This window comes from Macaca thibetana, chromosome 6 (genome assembly GCF_024542745.1).
Source record: "Macaca thibetana thibetana isolate TM-01 chromosome 6, ASM2454274v1, whole genome shotgun sequence".
Taxonomy (NCBI): Eukaryota; Metazoa; Chordata; class Mammalia; order Primates; family Cercopithecidae; genus Macaca; species Macaca thibetana.
This window is the reverse complement of record NC_065583.1, coordinates 4,317,790-4,330,551: the sequence shown is the minus strand read 5'-3', so window position 1 is coordinate 4,330,551 and position 12,762 is coordinate 4,317,790. Positions and strand designations below refer to the sequence as shown.

General features: G+C 57.3%; 3 protein-coding genes across 5 annotated transcripts; 1 reads left to right on the top strand and 2 right to left on the bottom strand.

Moving 5' to 3' along the window:
- Positions 1 to 968: 968 nt before the first annotated feature.
- RAB24 (RAB24, member RAS oncogene family) lies at positions 969 to 3,260 on the bottom strand. Of its 2 annotated transcripts, XM_050793290.1 has the most exons (9): positions 2,919 to 3,042; positions 2,680 to 2,828; positions 2,514 to 2,582; positions 2,274 to 2,352; positions 2,097 to 2,164; positions 1,919 to 2,018; positions 1,648 to 1,698; positions 1,445 to 1,507; positions 969 to 1,327 (listed from the first exon to the last, which is right to left on the bottom strand). In XM_050793290.1, the coding sequence occupies exons 2-9, from the start codon at positions 2,794 to 2,796 to the stop codon at positions 1,263 to 1,265; spliced, it is 612 nt and encodes a 203-aa protein (XP_050649247.1). In that variant the 5' UTR covers positions 2,797 to 2,828; positions 2,919 to 3,042; the 3' UTR covers positions 969 to 1,262. The 2 variants fall into 2 exon arrangements, with proteins under 2 accessions (XP_050649247.1, XP_050649246.1); XM_050793289.1 differs by having other exon boundaries at positions 2,680 to 3,260.
- Positions 3,261 to 3,271: 11 nt separating this feature from the next.
- Positions 3,272 to 6,439, top strand: PRELID1 (PRELI domain containing 1). The gene is made up of 5 exons (XM_050793288.1): positions 3,272 to 3,579; positions 4,127 to 4,352; positions 5,360 to 5,473; positions 5,587 to 5,665; positions 5,911 to 6,439. Exons 1-5 carry the CDS (start codon positions 3,488 to 3,490, stop codon positions 6,057 to 6,059), a joined length of 660 nt encoding a protein of 219 aa, XP_050649245.1. The 5' UTR covers positions 3,272 to 3,487; the 3' UTR covers positions 6,060 to 6,439.
- Positions 6,440 to 6,700: 261 nt separating this feature from the next.
- On the bottom strand, positions 6,701 to 12,303 carry MXD3 (MAX dimerization protein 3). 2 transcript variants are annotated; one of them, XM_050793259.1, is made up of 6 exons: positions 11,210 to 12,303; positions 10,827 to 10,932; positions 10,120 to 10,149; positions 9,876 to 9,990; positions 7,276 to 7,459; positions 6,701 to 7,198 (listed from the first exon to the last, which is right to left on the bottom strand). In XM_050793259.1, exons 1-6 carry the CDS (start codon positions 11,277 to 11,279, stop codon positions 7,083 to 7,085), a joined length of 621 nt encoding a protein of 206 aa, XP_050649216.1. In that variant the 5' UTR covers positions 11,280 to 12,303; the 3' UTR covers positions 6,701 to 7,082. The 2 variants fall into 2 exon arrangements, with proteins under 2 accessions (XP_050649216.1, XP_050649215.1); XM_050793258.1 differs by having other exon boundaries at positions 6,701 to 7,459.
- Between the last annotated feature and the right edge of the window lie 459 nt (positions 12,304 to 12,762).

Genomic DNA, 12,762 nt, shown 5'->3' with positions numbered 1-12,762 from the left:
TCCACAGGAAGCCCCATCACTCATGAAGGAAGGGCAGTTTGAGGAATTGGTTTTTAAAAAGGAAGTGGAACCAAAGCACTTTGAGTGAGTCTGTCCATGTTGGCTAAGTTATACAGTCTTCCAAGGCAGTTGTTGGCCACTGCGGAGGACTCAGCCCAGGCCTAAATAAAGGCAGGAAAGCAGAGGCAGAGGATAAACTGTAAGGCAAAGCCCCTGGCCTGCGGCCACACCCTCCATACCGGAAAGGGCTGCAATAAATTTCCTTCTGGTTGAATAGCAAGTGTCAGCCCTGTTTACAATAACACCTGATTCCTCAGAAATATCTGGATCTTCAAGGCTTAAGACTGGGGAAAACTTGGAGCTTGCTTCCCTTTGTGACCTAGTCCTGAACTTCCTGCCCTTTCAGCAAAAAGTGCTTGGGAAGATTGGGAAAAACATTTAGTACTAGAATTACTCTTCACTTCACAATGCTTGGGCTGCACAGGAGTCACCTTATTTTACAGATGAGAAACTCAAGGTGAGAGTTTTAAGTCTAAATTAGCAGCTGAATTGGAACCAAATCTGGATCCATTAGACCTTTCTGGCTTACAGAACTTAGAACTTTCCTACCATTAAACCACACTGTAGGACGTCACTGGGAAGTTCAGAACCTGAGTCACAGGTCTGACATAGGGTCCCAAACATGACAGATGCAGTAGAGCCAGTCAGACCAACCTGTCTGAAGTAGGAATGCTTGACCCTTTTATTTTGAAGCAACTCATGCACTCTTTTCAGCACTCAGAAGGAATTGTGAGCTTTGTACTACCCCAGCCCCAGTATCTCAGTAACCCTGGGGAGAAAAGTCTTGTTTTCCAAAGGAAAATGAGAGTTGGGAGGAGCCTTAACATAAGCAGTGAGGCCAGCCAGGTGGCCCCAGAAAGAACTAGGTGTCTTGACACCCAATCCACACAGCAGGGAAAGGGGCTGGGTGTGATTCACAGTGCATTCATTTTATTTACAGATCAGAAGCCACTTAAATAATCTGCAGACACAAGTGCTGTCCAGGGCAGAAGCCTGGGGTCCAAATCAGCCCTTATCCCTCCTCATGCCCACAGTCAGCCCAATGCTGTCTCCGTTCCATGGGCCAGCACAGGCAGGCGCCACCTCTGCTGACATGAGGACCTGGGGTAGCTCAGACATTTGACTACCCAAGCCCAGAAAGGAGCTGGGTCCAGCCCTTCTGGGGAATTCCTTTAATTCCCCCAGGCCAGGTGAGTGCTGACTCAGTGATGACAACAGCTGTAGAAGTAGGGGTTTGGCTTCTGGCCCAGATCCACGCCCTTGTCCTCTGTCAAAGAGAGAGGTGGCAGCTCAGCACCATTCTGTTGGGATCAGGTAACTCAGGAAAGGGGCAAGAGGCTGTGGGCCTAGAGTAAGTCTCCATAAAGGCTGGGGAAGCACACACCTGTCATCACCTGGAAGGCAGCCACACTGACGTAATCCTCTGCCACTTTCTGGAAGAGCTCGTCTGGCAGGAAAAATGATGATCAGTGAGGGCCCAATGCCAGTAGCCCTGGGATCTCCCAGTGACCCAGCCCTCTGTGCCCTATTCAGCTTCCTCTGGTGCTCCTGTGTGTTCCTGCTGTGAGGCCCCAGCACAGCACTCACCCACACTCCGGCCTGTCTTGCTGGATGTTTCAAAGAGCTGAGCTTTGATATCTGTAAAGAGAAGTGACTAAAGCCTCATACCTGAGAATTAGATAAACAGACAAAAGGGAGGGCTAGCAGTTCAGGCAGTCTCCTGGACCCCACAGTTCAAGGAGGCCAGGAAGACCTCCTAGAGCACCTTGCCCTGGCAGCCAAGGCAGTCCCTATTTTCTGTGATCCACCCAGACAGCCACACACTCCCACCCCCCACAAAGGGCTGAGGAGCAGCTACTGTCTGCATAGTCCTGGACGTCATGGAAGTCCACACGTCGACGCCTCCGGTCTTCTTCCAGCAGGTCACTCTTGGTGCCACAAAGGTAGATTTGGCAGCCCTGAGACAGAAGACAAGGGTCACCCCCACAGACCAACAGAACCCCAGCCTAGTCTTCTAGTGAGGTCTGTTCACCTACCTCCTCTAGGCTGCGCAGTTCCTTCACCCAGAACTTTGCTCGCTCAAAGCTGCTGCTGTCTGTGAGGTCTTGGTGTGCGGCATGCAGGAGACACAACCAACTGGTCAAGGGCTGTTCTCTGGCTAGCCTGGCACCCATCTCTTCTTGTGGGACAGGCCAGAACCCCCCCGCCCTTACCATAGCAAACGATGGCAGCCTTGGCACCCCGATAGTAGATTCTACTCATGGCCTCATAGCGCTCAGAGCCTGCTGTGTCCTAAAGAGTAAGGCTTGAGTCAAACTTAAGGCCATGTTCTCCAGAACCCGCAATTTCAGATAAGGAAACGGGTCTATGAGGCCACAAATCAACCAGTAATAGGAAGGACCTACACCTCCTCAGGAATGAGTCTCCCAAGAATAGATGCCCAGGGGACTTACCCAAATACCTAATGTCACAGTCCGGTCTCCGACCGACATCACCTTGGCCACGAAGGCGGCCCCGATGGTCTGCAACGAGAGGGAAGAGATCCGAGCCATAGGTGCAGATTACCGCCCCCCCCCCACCCCTCCGCCCACCGTGCCTGGCCCCTCCGGATGCACTTACGTTCTGATAGGGCCCCACCAGAAAGCGGTCGTGCACGTAGCGCTCCACCAGGCTTGTCTTGCCCACGTACTCCTTGCCCAGCATCACCACCTTGACGTCCACGCGCTGCCCGCTCATGCTCCTGGGGCCGCTTCAGCCACGTCAGGGTCCTGAGCGGGGACGGGAGGCAAACCCCGATCTCCGCTCGGCCCAGGCAGCGCCCAAGCCTCCGACCCCGACCCCAAACGGCGCCAACCTACGACTCGAGACAGCGCGTCGAGCTCGAGCTCTGGCCGTGGCCTTGCACTTCGGCAGCGCCCCGTGTGCCCCCGCTGTTCGGCTCCGGGCGCCGATTATCTTTCGAAGACCCCAAACCCCGGGGCGGCCTGGGAGCGCGCGGGACAGCGTCCTCAACAGCGCAGCACGCCGCCGTGCAGCTCGCTACTCCGTCATTCGCTCGCCTGCCCGGCTTAAGCTCCGTTCCGGCTGGGAATCCCAACCGAACCCGGGGTCTCCTGCAACCCGGCTCCTATCCGCAGCGCCGCGACTCCCGCGGGAGGGGGCGAGAGGGCGAGGGGGCGGGGCCGCAAGGTCACGTGGCGCGGGCGCCGGAAGCGGTTGCTACAGTGTGACTGCGCCGGAAGTAGCGCGCGGCCGGACAACTTATGGCGGCGGCGGCAGCAGCTGCTTGGGCGCGGTGCGGTGGTGATTGAGCTACGAGCCTGGCGGCGGGTGTGCGCCGAGCCCCGGCCCGGCCCGGCCCCCGCGTGCCTCCCAGGCTCCGCACCCCTGATGCTGCGCGGGTGCTGAGCCCGCTCCGGCCGGGACGATGGTGAAGTATTTCCTGGGCCAGAGCGTGCTCCGGAGTTCCTGGGACCAAGTATTCGCCGCCTTCTGGCAGCGGTACCCGAATCCCTATAGGTACGTGGTATTTGGAAGAGCAAAACTTCGCCATCTCGCTATTTGGAGATCGAAGTATGGGTAATCCCCAAGTAATGGGACCAGGAAGGACTCGACATCGAATCCTACGTAGACCTTATTGGGGAAGCGGCCAGGCCAGGCCTGCAAGGTCCTGAAGGGAGGTTGGGCCTGGGCGGTGGTTTGCTTGAGACTTTAGTATAAGATTCTTTTCTCAGTGTGGTGAGACAAGAAGAGGCGGCAGTATGGGAGCTGGGAGGGATCTTGGGATTGGAAATCCTGTTCCTCTTCCCATGGCGCTTTCCTGGGGTGCAATAAATCATGAGGTCCATTGCTGCTAGAAGGCAGGAATCCAGGTCAGTCAGATGGCGGGAGTTGGAATTTGCCCTGGGATGGGCCCTTGACTCTGGTCTGAACCATAGCACTTACCACCCTGCAAGGTTACAGGAAGGCGTGGCCTCTCTAGGCCCGGAGACTCCAAATGGGAATCCCCTCGGGCAATCTCTTAGGGGCAGGCTCCTGAGGGTCACCTTCACCCTGACACCTGCAGCAAACATGTCTTGACGGAAGACATAGTACACCGGGAGGTGACCCCTGACCAGAAATTGCTGTCCCGGCGACTCCTGACCAAGACCAACAGGATGCCCCGCTGGGCCGAGCGACTGTTTCCTGCCAATGTTGCTCACTCGGTGTACATCCTGGAGGACTCTATTGTGGACCCACAGAATCAGACCATGACCACCTTCACCTGGAACATCAACCACGCCCGGCTGATGGTGAGACGCCTCCTGCTGTGATTCTGCACCTCCCCCTCTCCCCTCCCAGCCAGATAGCTCCTCAGATACATGTGGCTAGAGAGCCATAAGGGAGCTTTTGTGGTCTGAGGCAGGTCTGGGTTACTGAGGGTTGACAGCTGTAGAGTATGACCTCAGATTTTCTTCTTTTCAGCTGGTCATCCTCTCTGGACCTGTCTTTTGACTCATTCATACAGTAGGGGAGGGTACCTATCTTATTTCGTTGTCGCTCCCATCGGGTACAGGGCACAGATATGTGTTGGACTCACGGGAGTGATGCTGAGTGGGGGAGGGAGTGCTTTTCTTTGTTTCTTTTTTTTTTTCTGTTTTTTGGTTTTTTTTCTGGTGACAGAGTCTCACTCTGTCGCCCAGGTTGGAGTGCAGTGGCATCATCTCACCTCAGTGCCACCGCCACCTCCCAGGCTCAAGCAATTCTCGTGCCTTAGCCTCTTGAGGAGCTGGGTTTACAGGCGCACACCACCACGCCTGGCTAATTTTTGTATTTTTAGTACAGACGAGGTTTCACCATGTTGGCCAGGCTGGTCTGGAACTCCTGACCTCAAGTGATCCGCCCGCTGCAGCCTCCCAGGGTGCTAAGATTACAGGCGGGAGCGACGGTGCCGGGCCAGTGTTTTTATTTGGACTGTCAGGAAGCTCCAGAGCTGCAGTCGGTGGAAGGCGACTAAAACACTGCATGTGTATAGATGCATAAAACAAAATGCAGGAGCAGGACGGGCTGGAAGGCCCTTCGTTGATCTTAAGAGACCTTTTGCCTTCAGTTTTAAGGGTCAGAAGAGAAGTTTTCGAGAGCAAAATGACCTTATTTATGGCTTTGTGTTCTGTCAGTGCCACTTGGTGGTGCAGTCAGGGGAAGGAATGGATTTTCATTGTATCGCTTCGCCTCATGAAAAGAGACAGGGAGTCAAATTTATGTGCAAGTTGGCAAAATGAAAGACTCTTCCACGGTTGTGGTTGGCCTCTCTGCATAGGTGGTGGAGGAACGATGTGTTTACTGTGTGAACTCTGACAACAGTGGCTGGACCGAAATCCGCCGGGAAGCCTGGGTCTCCTCTAGCTTATTTGGTGTCTCCAGAGCTGTCCAGGTAAGCAGTGTTGTTGGGGCTGTTGGGGCCCTGGGACCCAGTGCTTTTGGTATTGGGGCTGGGCTGGGGTCAATGGGCAACTCAGTATCCTTCCCCTTCTCATCTTATGGCAGGAATTTGGTCTTGCCCGATTCAAAAGTAATGTGACCAAGACTATGAAGGGTTTTGAATATATCTTGGCGAAGCTACAAGGTGAGTTTCTGGGTATGTGGAGATTCCTCGTAGGGCGAGGCTCATTCAGCCTAGCAGGTGTGGAGTCTGGGTCAGTCATTGCCCTGCTCTGAGTTGGGACTTCTTGTCTGTACTGGGGGTGGGAGGAGGGTGAATACCACCTTTTTAGTGGAGCCTGGCCCAGGGGAGGTCTGTGGCATGGGGGAGGGAAATGAGGTTGGTCTTTCAGGCATCCTCTGAAGCCAGCCGCCTGCCCTTCACGACAGGCGAGGCGCCTTCCAAAACACTTGTTGAGACAGCCAAGGAAGCCAAGGAGAAGGCAAAGGAGACGGCACTGGCAGCTACAGAGAAGGCCAAGGACCTTGCCAGCAAGGCAGCCACCAAGAAGCAGCAGCAGCAGCAGCAGTTTGTGTAGCCAGCCCACCACCACCACAGCACCCCAGACAGCTAGGCTTAGCCCCTCTGCCCTCCCTCCATTGTACTTTATCATTCAAAATCAACTTCCAGCCCTATCTGCTGTCTGGGTGGTGGGTTGTGGGGAGGCAGTTTGGCATCTGCAGGACAGCAAGGCACGTGATTCACATCTGTGCCAGGTCTGCTTATTCTCCCATGGGGCAGCTGAGGACCGAGGCACAGAGGTGCGGTGACTTGCCTGGGGCTCCAGGTAGCCTGCAGGTTAACTGGCGGTAAGTGCTAGACTGTAAGCCCCACGAGGGCAGGGCTTTTGGTTTTGTTCTCTGAAGTGTCTCAATATCTAGCACATAATAGACACTCAATAAATACTTATTGAATTCAGTCAGCCCCAGCTCTGGAGTCGGAAGGCTTTGGTTTGAATCTTGATTCCACTGTTTTTGGACCTCAGGTAAGTCAAGTCACTCAGCCTCATTTCCACCATCTGTGAAGTGGAGACAGAACAGCCTCCGAGTTGTGAGGATTAAGTGCACTGCCTGGCACGGCCAGCAGTGTCAGCGATGGGAACTGATCTTATTTCCTCTTCCAGTGGGTCTGTGGTTGGGAGTTCCCCCATTTTCATCAGGCAAGACTATGGACAGGAAGTTATGAAAGAGGCTTTTAATGAAAATACTGTACAGTTTATGTGAGGCAAAGGCCAGGGGGCCTTGTCCAGGAAGGGAAGAGGCCCAAGAAGCTTCCTGTCCCCTTGGGGGCAGCAGAGCCAAGTGCTTGGGCTCAGGCCCAAGCTGCCTGCCCTGCAGGGGTCCAGGGAGGTCCTGATGAGTCCTGCCCCTTCCCCTTCCAGAGGGCCTGCCTGGCAGCCAGCAGCAGGGTGTTTGGGGAGCACCTGTTCCCACACAAGGGTCCTTTTAGTCCATTCCAACAGGTGACTCCGAGCAGCCCTAAAGGCTTGGGAAGAGCTCCTGCCTGGCAGGTGGGTCTGGCGCGAGCAGAGGGCAGAGAGGCCACCCCTGGGTGAGGAACATCATAGCCAGGCGCCGCCACCGTGCGAGTAGCTGTGCTCCTGGCCGGCGACGAAGCCCCGCAGCAGCTCGGCCTCACCCCCAAACACCAGGCTCTCCACATCCACCTCCAGCTCCTCTGCGCAGGGAGGGGTCCAATCAGAAGACCTGGCTTGCCCCAAGGGCCACACAACCCCTCAGCCTCGGGGCACTCACCTTGGTCTGAGTCAGAGCGCTCAGAGGAGAGGCCTGAGGAGTCCAGGCTGTCCGTCCGCAGCCGCTCCCGCTCAGCCGCCCCTGCCAGCCCCCGGAGCTGCTCCAGCTGCCGCTGCAGGCTCTGCTGCTTGCTGCGCAGCCTCTCCTTAAGCTGCCGGGCCCGCTGCTCCTGATCCTCCAGCTTCTGCAGATCCCAAAGGAGCAAGGGGCTGGGGTTAGTGGCGTGGGGCTCGGGCTGCAGCCCAACACCACTAAGTACCAGGCCTCGGCCACAGGGCCAGCGCCCACTCCAGGCAGGTGAGGCCCCAGAGGGCTGTACCCATATCCTCCAGAAAGCCAGCCCCTTTCCTGCCATGCACACGTCCTGTGAGGGTGCTGCCTAGATTGGGGGTGGGGGGCGTAGTCAAGGATAAAGGATTGGGGGGCTGTGGTGTCCAGTGGCGGGAACTGGGGGCAGAGCGCATTGCTGCGTGTACACTCTGGCTCAGGTGCCAGGCATGTGCTGTCATGGGAAACAGGCCTGGTACTACCAGGTCTCCCTGTTTTTTTTGTTTTGTTTTGTTTTTTTGAGACAAGAGTCTTGCCCTGTCACCCGGGCTGGAGTGCAATGGCACAATCTCGGCTCACCACAACCTTTGCCTCTTAGGTTCAAGCAGTTCCCGTCTCAGCCTCACAAGTAGCTGGGACTACAGGGGCCCGCCACCACACCCAGCTAATTTTTGTATTTTTAGTAGAGACGGGGTTTCACCATGTTGGTCAGGCTGGTCTCAAACTCCTGACCTCAGGTATCCGCCTATCTCAGCCTCCTAAAGTGTTGGGATTACAGGTGTAAGCCACTGCACCCGGCCCCCCATTTCTTTACAAGAAGCTAGCTGGAAAGTCAGATTTTTCATGTCAAATGTCTTTTGAGGGGTTGACAACTAATTTAAATTTTTAGAAAACTACTGAACAAACAAAGGCTACCAGTTTGTAGCTCCTGGTCACAATCCCTGCAAGAGCGAGAGTGTGAAGGCGTTAACACCTTCCCTCCCATCCCCCTACCTCCTGCCAAGCTCTGCCAGCCCTGAAGTTCCAAGGACTGGAAGGCCAAGGGCTCTCCCAGGCAGAGCCCTCAGTGGCGGAAGCTTACATTCAGTCATTCAACAAGAAGGGGAGAATGGGGCCATGGGGGCGTTTGGACTGGGCATAGAAAGATGAGTAAGAGCCGTGGAGGCAAACACAGGGAGGAAGAAACGCCAAGGCAGAGCAGAGGGAGCCTGAGGAGAGCATGGAATGTTCAGCTTCTGTGGGGCATGGGGAGCGATGAGGCCAGAAGAGCAGCCTCCTGGCAAGTCCTGGGTTAGGAAGGGCCTTGAGTTTCACAGGCAGTAAGGAGCGGAGGCTTTGTCCTGTCAGGGGCGATTGGCAGGTTTTCAGCAGGAGATGGGCCTGGGTAGATATGTGTGCTGCAGAGATCATTCTAGAGCAAAGTAGAAGACAGCCTGGGGGAGGCAAAACAGGAAACAGGAAGGCTGGGAGGAGGCCGGTGAATTAATCCAGGATGGGGGTGATGGAGCCCCAGAGAAAGAGCACCCCCCAGGTCCTGCCCACAGGCCAGCGAGCCCCTGAGGGGCACACATCATCCATCCGAGAACCAGGCCAGGCAAGCTCGTGCGAGAAACTGGGCCATTACCCAACCAGAGTGTTATTCAGCCACAATGATGGTAAAAACAGACACCGGGGGGCAGTGCAGTTGTTACCACAGCTGTGGTTTATTTACTGACAGCACATAGGTATGTGTGCCACAGCCCCCAGTGCCTAGAATAGGGCCTAGCGGAACCAGTGCTCAAAAAACACTTGTCGGAGATAATGCAAGCCAGGGAACTGGGCATGGTTCCTGAATCTGCCTCCCATCAGCTGTGCGACTTGCTGGCCCTCAGCCTAGCTGTGCCTCCATGTATTCCTCTGGAGGGCAGGAAAAGTCCTGTGGTCTCCAAGGCCACTTCTGCCATGGCCTGGGCCACCTGGGCGTTTATTCAGCACATCCACTCCTGTCCACCAGGGGGCGCTGAGCTCAGCCCCAGCAGCAGCAGCAGAGCGGCCCCGGGAAGACCAGCGACTGGCGTCTTCGCAGTCCTTTCCCCTCCTGTCTCTGGAGTTGCCTCCCAGGTGGCACCAGGATAGACTGCCCATAACAGGAGGCCTTGAAAGGGAGAGGGGGAGAGCAAGGACCAACCCTCTACAGTCCCAAGGACCCCCACATACATCCCATCACAGAATTCAACAGCCATCCTCTCCCCTCAAACAGGAGGCAAGGTTAGTCCAGACAGGCTAAGTGACTTGCCCAGGGTCTCACAGCTGGGATCTAAGTGATAACAGCTGTAACAGCAACAGTGAACATTTATAGAGTGAACTCATTTAAGCCTCAACAACCCTCTGAGTTATTGTCTGCTTTTCTTCCCATTAATGGATCTGGAAAGTAAAAACTCAGAGAGCTGTCCCAAGTCACACAGTTCTTGAGCTCTGACTTCAGGCCTCGTTCCCCAGTCCCACCAGCCCCTCCATAGCACATCCCTCCAAACACCAGGGCAAGCCAGTCCGGGCGCAGCAAGGGGCCTCACCTGGATGTGCATCCTGGCGCGGCGCAGCAGGCTGAGTGTGGTGTATCGGGCGCAGTCGGCCCCCAGGGGCATCTGCTGCTTCAGCCGCTCTAGGCACCGCTTCAACTGGGCCCTCCTGTGGGGAAGAGGTCTGGAGGGCAGTGCCAGCCCCACCTTGCTGGCCACAGGAATGGCAGGGGAGGGAAGGTCAGTGGGCGGTGGCCCCTAGGGGCTGTGGCGCTGTCAGGGCAGGACTGGGACTCACCTACGCTTCTCCAGTTCATTGTGCACAGACCTGCCAACGCCAGAGAGGACGGGGTGAAGGGGAATCAGCTACTGCCCAGGCCCCAATCCCAGGGCCCCCAGTGGCTCAAGAGCCACTACAGATGTCTACCCCAAACAAGTCCCCTGTGGAGACCTCATGCTGGCCTCAGACACGAGTCCCCTGGCAGGGCGAGGGGAGTCAAAGACACATGCAGCCAATGCTTAACAGAAGCCTGCCCAGGTGGGTACGGAGGTCCTAACAAGGCCCTGCCAGCTGGTCAGGAAGGGCTTCCCAAACAGAGGTGACAGCTAAATGCAGAAATAGGTGTTTCCCAAGCCGGTAGTGGAGGGAGAAGCATTCAGATAGGAGGGAACAGCATATGCAAAGGACTGGGGAGAGGAGAGAAAAGGAGGAAGCCAGTGGAGGAGGTGAGTGGCCTGATGTGCGGAGTGCGGGAGTGCGAGTGGAAGCGGGACCCCAATTGCTGTTCGCAGTTCCTGGCACATCTAGAGGTGCTCAAGAAATAGTCCTTGAATGAATAGAAAGGTGTGAGTGTGTTTGGAGAGTGGGGAGATGGCAGGAGGGGTCTGAACGCTTCCTGGAGCAGGACACCTGACCCAAAAGATGCAAACAAGTGGGCAGAGGAGGGCCCGACCGGGGGCGGCGCCCACCCCCACCCCGACTCCCGCCGCCCCGGGCCTCCTCACCGCCCGCTGTCCTGTGCGCCAGGAGCCTGGGGGGGTCGCTTCTTCCTCCTGTGGATGGGGCCCGGACTGCGATGCGGGCACAGGGACGCATAACCATGCTCGGCCTCTGCCAGAGAGAGCCCCCGCCCGCGTCAGGCTGGGGCTGGACCTGGTCCCAGCGGGAGCCCCAGGCACAGCACTGTCAAGGAAAGGCTTTTGGCGCCAGGACCATTTCCCCCACCCCTCCCTGCTCTAACCGCCCCGGGACTCCTCTCGAATTGAGGGCAAGGCGCCCCGGGATTACTGTCCTAGGGCAGTGCATCCTTCAAGCTAGGAGCCAGGTCCAGTCCAGGCCCGTGTCAGCAAGGTCGCCGCCCGGAATCCAGCCAAGGGTTCTTCCTCACCTCTCTCACGGCGCTCCAGGAACTCGGCCGCCTGCAGCAGGACCTGGATGTTGCTGGCCACGGGTTCCATGTCGGCGACAGCAGTCAGCGGGCTGGCCTAGGGTGCGGGCTGGAGCAGCGGCAGCAGCACTTTTGTTTCAAAGTAACTGACACGGTGCAACAAACACAGGGGCCCACCCCGCCCCCGGGAAGCCCCGCCCGCGGGAACGCCCAGCCCTTGGCTCCGCCCCTCTGGAACCCGCCACGGAGCCACAGCCCAACCTCCGGCAGCCGCCCCGCCCCGAGTGGTCTCAGACTCTCCAGGGGCAGGTAAGGGCGCCGGCTCCAGGCCTGGCCCTGGAGCGAACCCTCAGGCTGACGGGTGCTGCTTCTTGCCCGCCTCACTCATCCACCCACGCCGGCTCATTGGCGTCTTTGATCTCAGCTTCCAGCCCAGTGCTAGTGACTAGCCCCGCACTTTGCACGGCGCTTTGGGGGCCAGGTAGTCCCCTGGAAGCCCCGGGCCCAGCCTCTACACGTGGGCGCCGCGGGGGCGGGGCCCGCCGGCCGCAGCTCGCCCATTCGCCCATGGCTTCTCAAGGCTCGCTGTCGTCATCCTCGGGGCGGGGTCGAGGAGCCTCTGATGCCCTATTGGCTGGCGCCCCGCCCCGCCCTCTCCCGCCGCTGGTCCACACGTTCGGGCGGGAAAAGAAGCAGGTTTCAAATTTGAAAACTCGAGCGGTGGGGCGGGGTTAAGCGGGGAGCTGGGCCGCAACGCGCAGGCGCCAGCGGAGGGGCGGTGGCCCCGGCTCCTGCCCTCCGGGGTCTGTCCCCACGCCTGCCTGCCCTCTGCCCCCGAAGGCCCCCGTGGACCCCAGCTTCCTACTGTGACCAATGGGAATAATCTATCGGCCCCCCTCCTCTTCTGTGAGGAAGCTGTTGTTGCTACGAAAACGTCAGTGGGGTGACAGCTTTCTCAGGCAGGCCATACCCTGGAGGCTCGCGAAATGGCTTTTTCCGGAGCTCTGGTGTCCACGGAGTTGGGGTCCTCTCCTGTCACTGATGTCTCAGCTGTGTATGACTCAGGAGGTGACCTCCGTCTCTAAGCCTCAGGAACCCTGTGACAGGGTTGAAGGATCAGAGCCAATGCCTTTGCTGTGCCCATGACATGAAGGAGCCGCGCATCTCAAAGGCAGTGCAACCAGACGCCGGCGTTTGCCTCCCAGGCAGACCCTGCTTGCCTTACTCAGAGTCCATGAACCCTTCTTGAACCTGACTCTCCTAGCCGGCGGAAGGAGTGGCTGTGATGACTTCTAGCCGCGGCACCAGCAGGTGGGGCCACATCTGGGGACAAGAAGATGAAAGCAGCTGTAGCAGGGTGGAGCATTACTGCCAGCCATGGGCTGAGTCTGTGACCCGCGTAACCCCAAAATAGAGAGGGGAGAGAAGGTGGGAGGAATAGACGCTTTGTAAAGAGACAGTCCTGGCAAACACAGGCACATGTCAGTCAGGCCTCAGTTCCTTTGGAAAAATCTTTTTTTTTTTTTTTTTTTGAGCCTTGCTCTATCGCCCAG

Bases quoted from the DNA above. Each gene is read 5' to 3' on its own strand.
- RAB24 (XM_050793289.1), bottom strand. From the start codon at position 2,796: ATGAGCGGGCAGCGCGTGGACGTCAAGGTGGTGATGCTGGGCAAGGAG. The intron at 2,583-2,679 runs GTAAGTGCATCC...CTCTCGTTGCAG, and splicing joins TGGTGGGGCCCTATCAGAAC to ACCATCGGGGCCGCCTTCGT. The intron at 2,019-2,096 runs GTAGGTGAACAG...CTTCTGTCTCAG, and splicing joins AACTGCGCAGCCTAGAGGAG to GGCTGCCAAATCTACCTTTG.
- PRELID1 (XM_050793288.1), top strand. From the start codon at position 3,488: ATGGTGAAGTATTTCCTGGGCCAGAGCGTGCTCCGGAGTTCCTGGGAC. The intron at 3,580-4,126 runs GTACGTGGTATT...TGACACCTGCAG, and splicing joins CGGTACCCGAATCCCTATAG to CAAACATGTCTTGACGGAAG. The intron at 4,353-5,359 runs GTGAGACGCCTC...CTCTCTGCATAG, and splicing joins TCAACCACGCCCGGCTGATG to GTGGTGGAGGAACGATGTGT.
- MXD3 (XM_050793258.1), bottom strand. From the start codon at position 11,279: ATGGAACCCGTGGCCAGCAACATCCAGGTCCTGCTGCAGGCGGCCGAG. The intron at 10,933-11,209 runs GTGAGGAAGAAC...TCTCTCTGGCAG, and splicing joins CCTGGAGCGCCGTGAGAGAG to AGGCCGAGCATGGTTATGCG. The intron at 7,460-9,875 runs GTGAGGCCCCTT...TGGGATCTGCAG, and splicing joins GCGCCAGGATGCACATCCAG to AAGCTGGAGGATCAGGAGCA.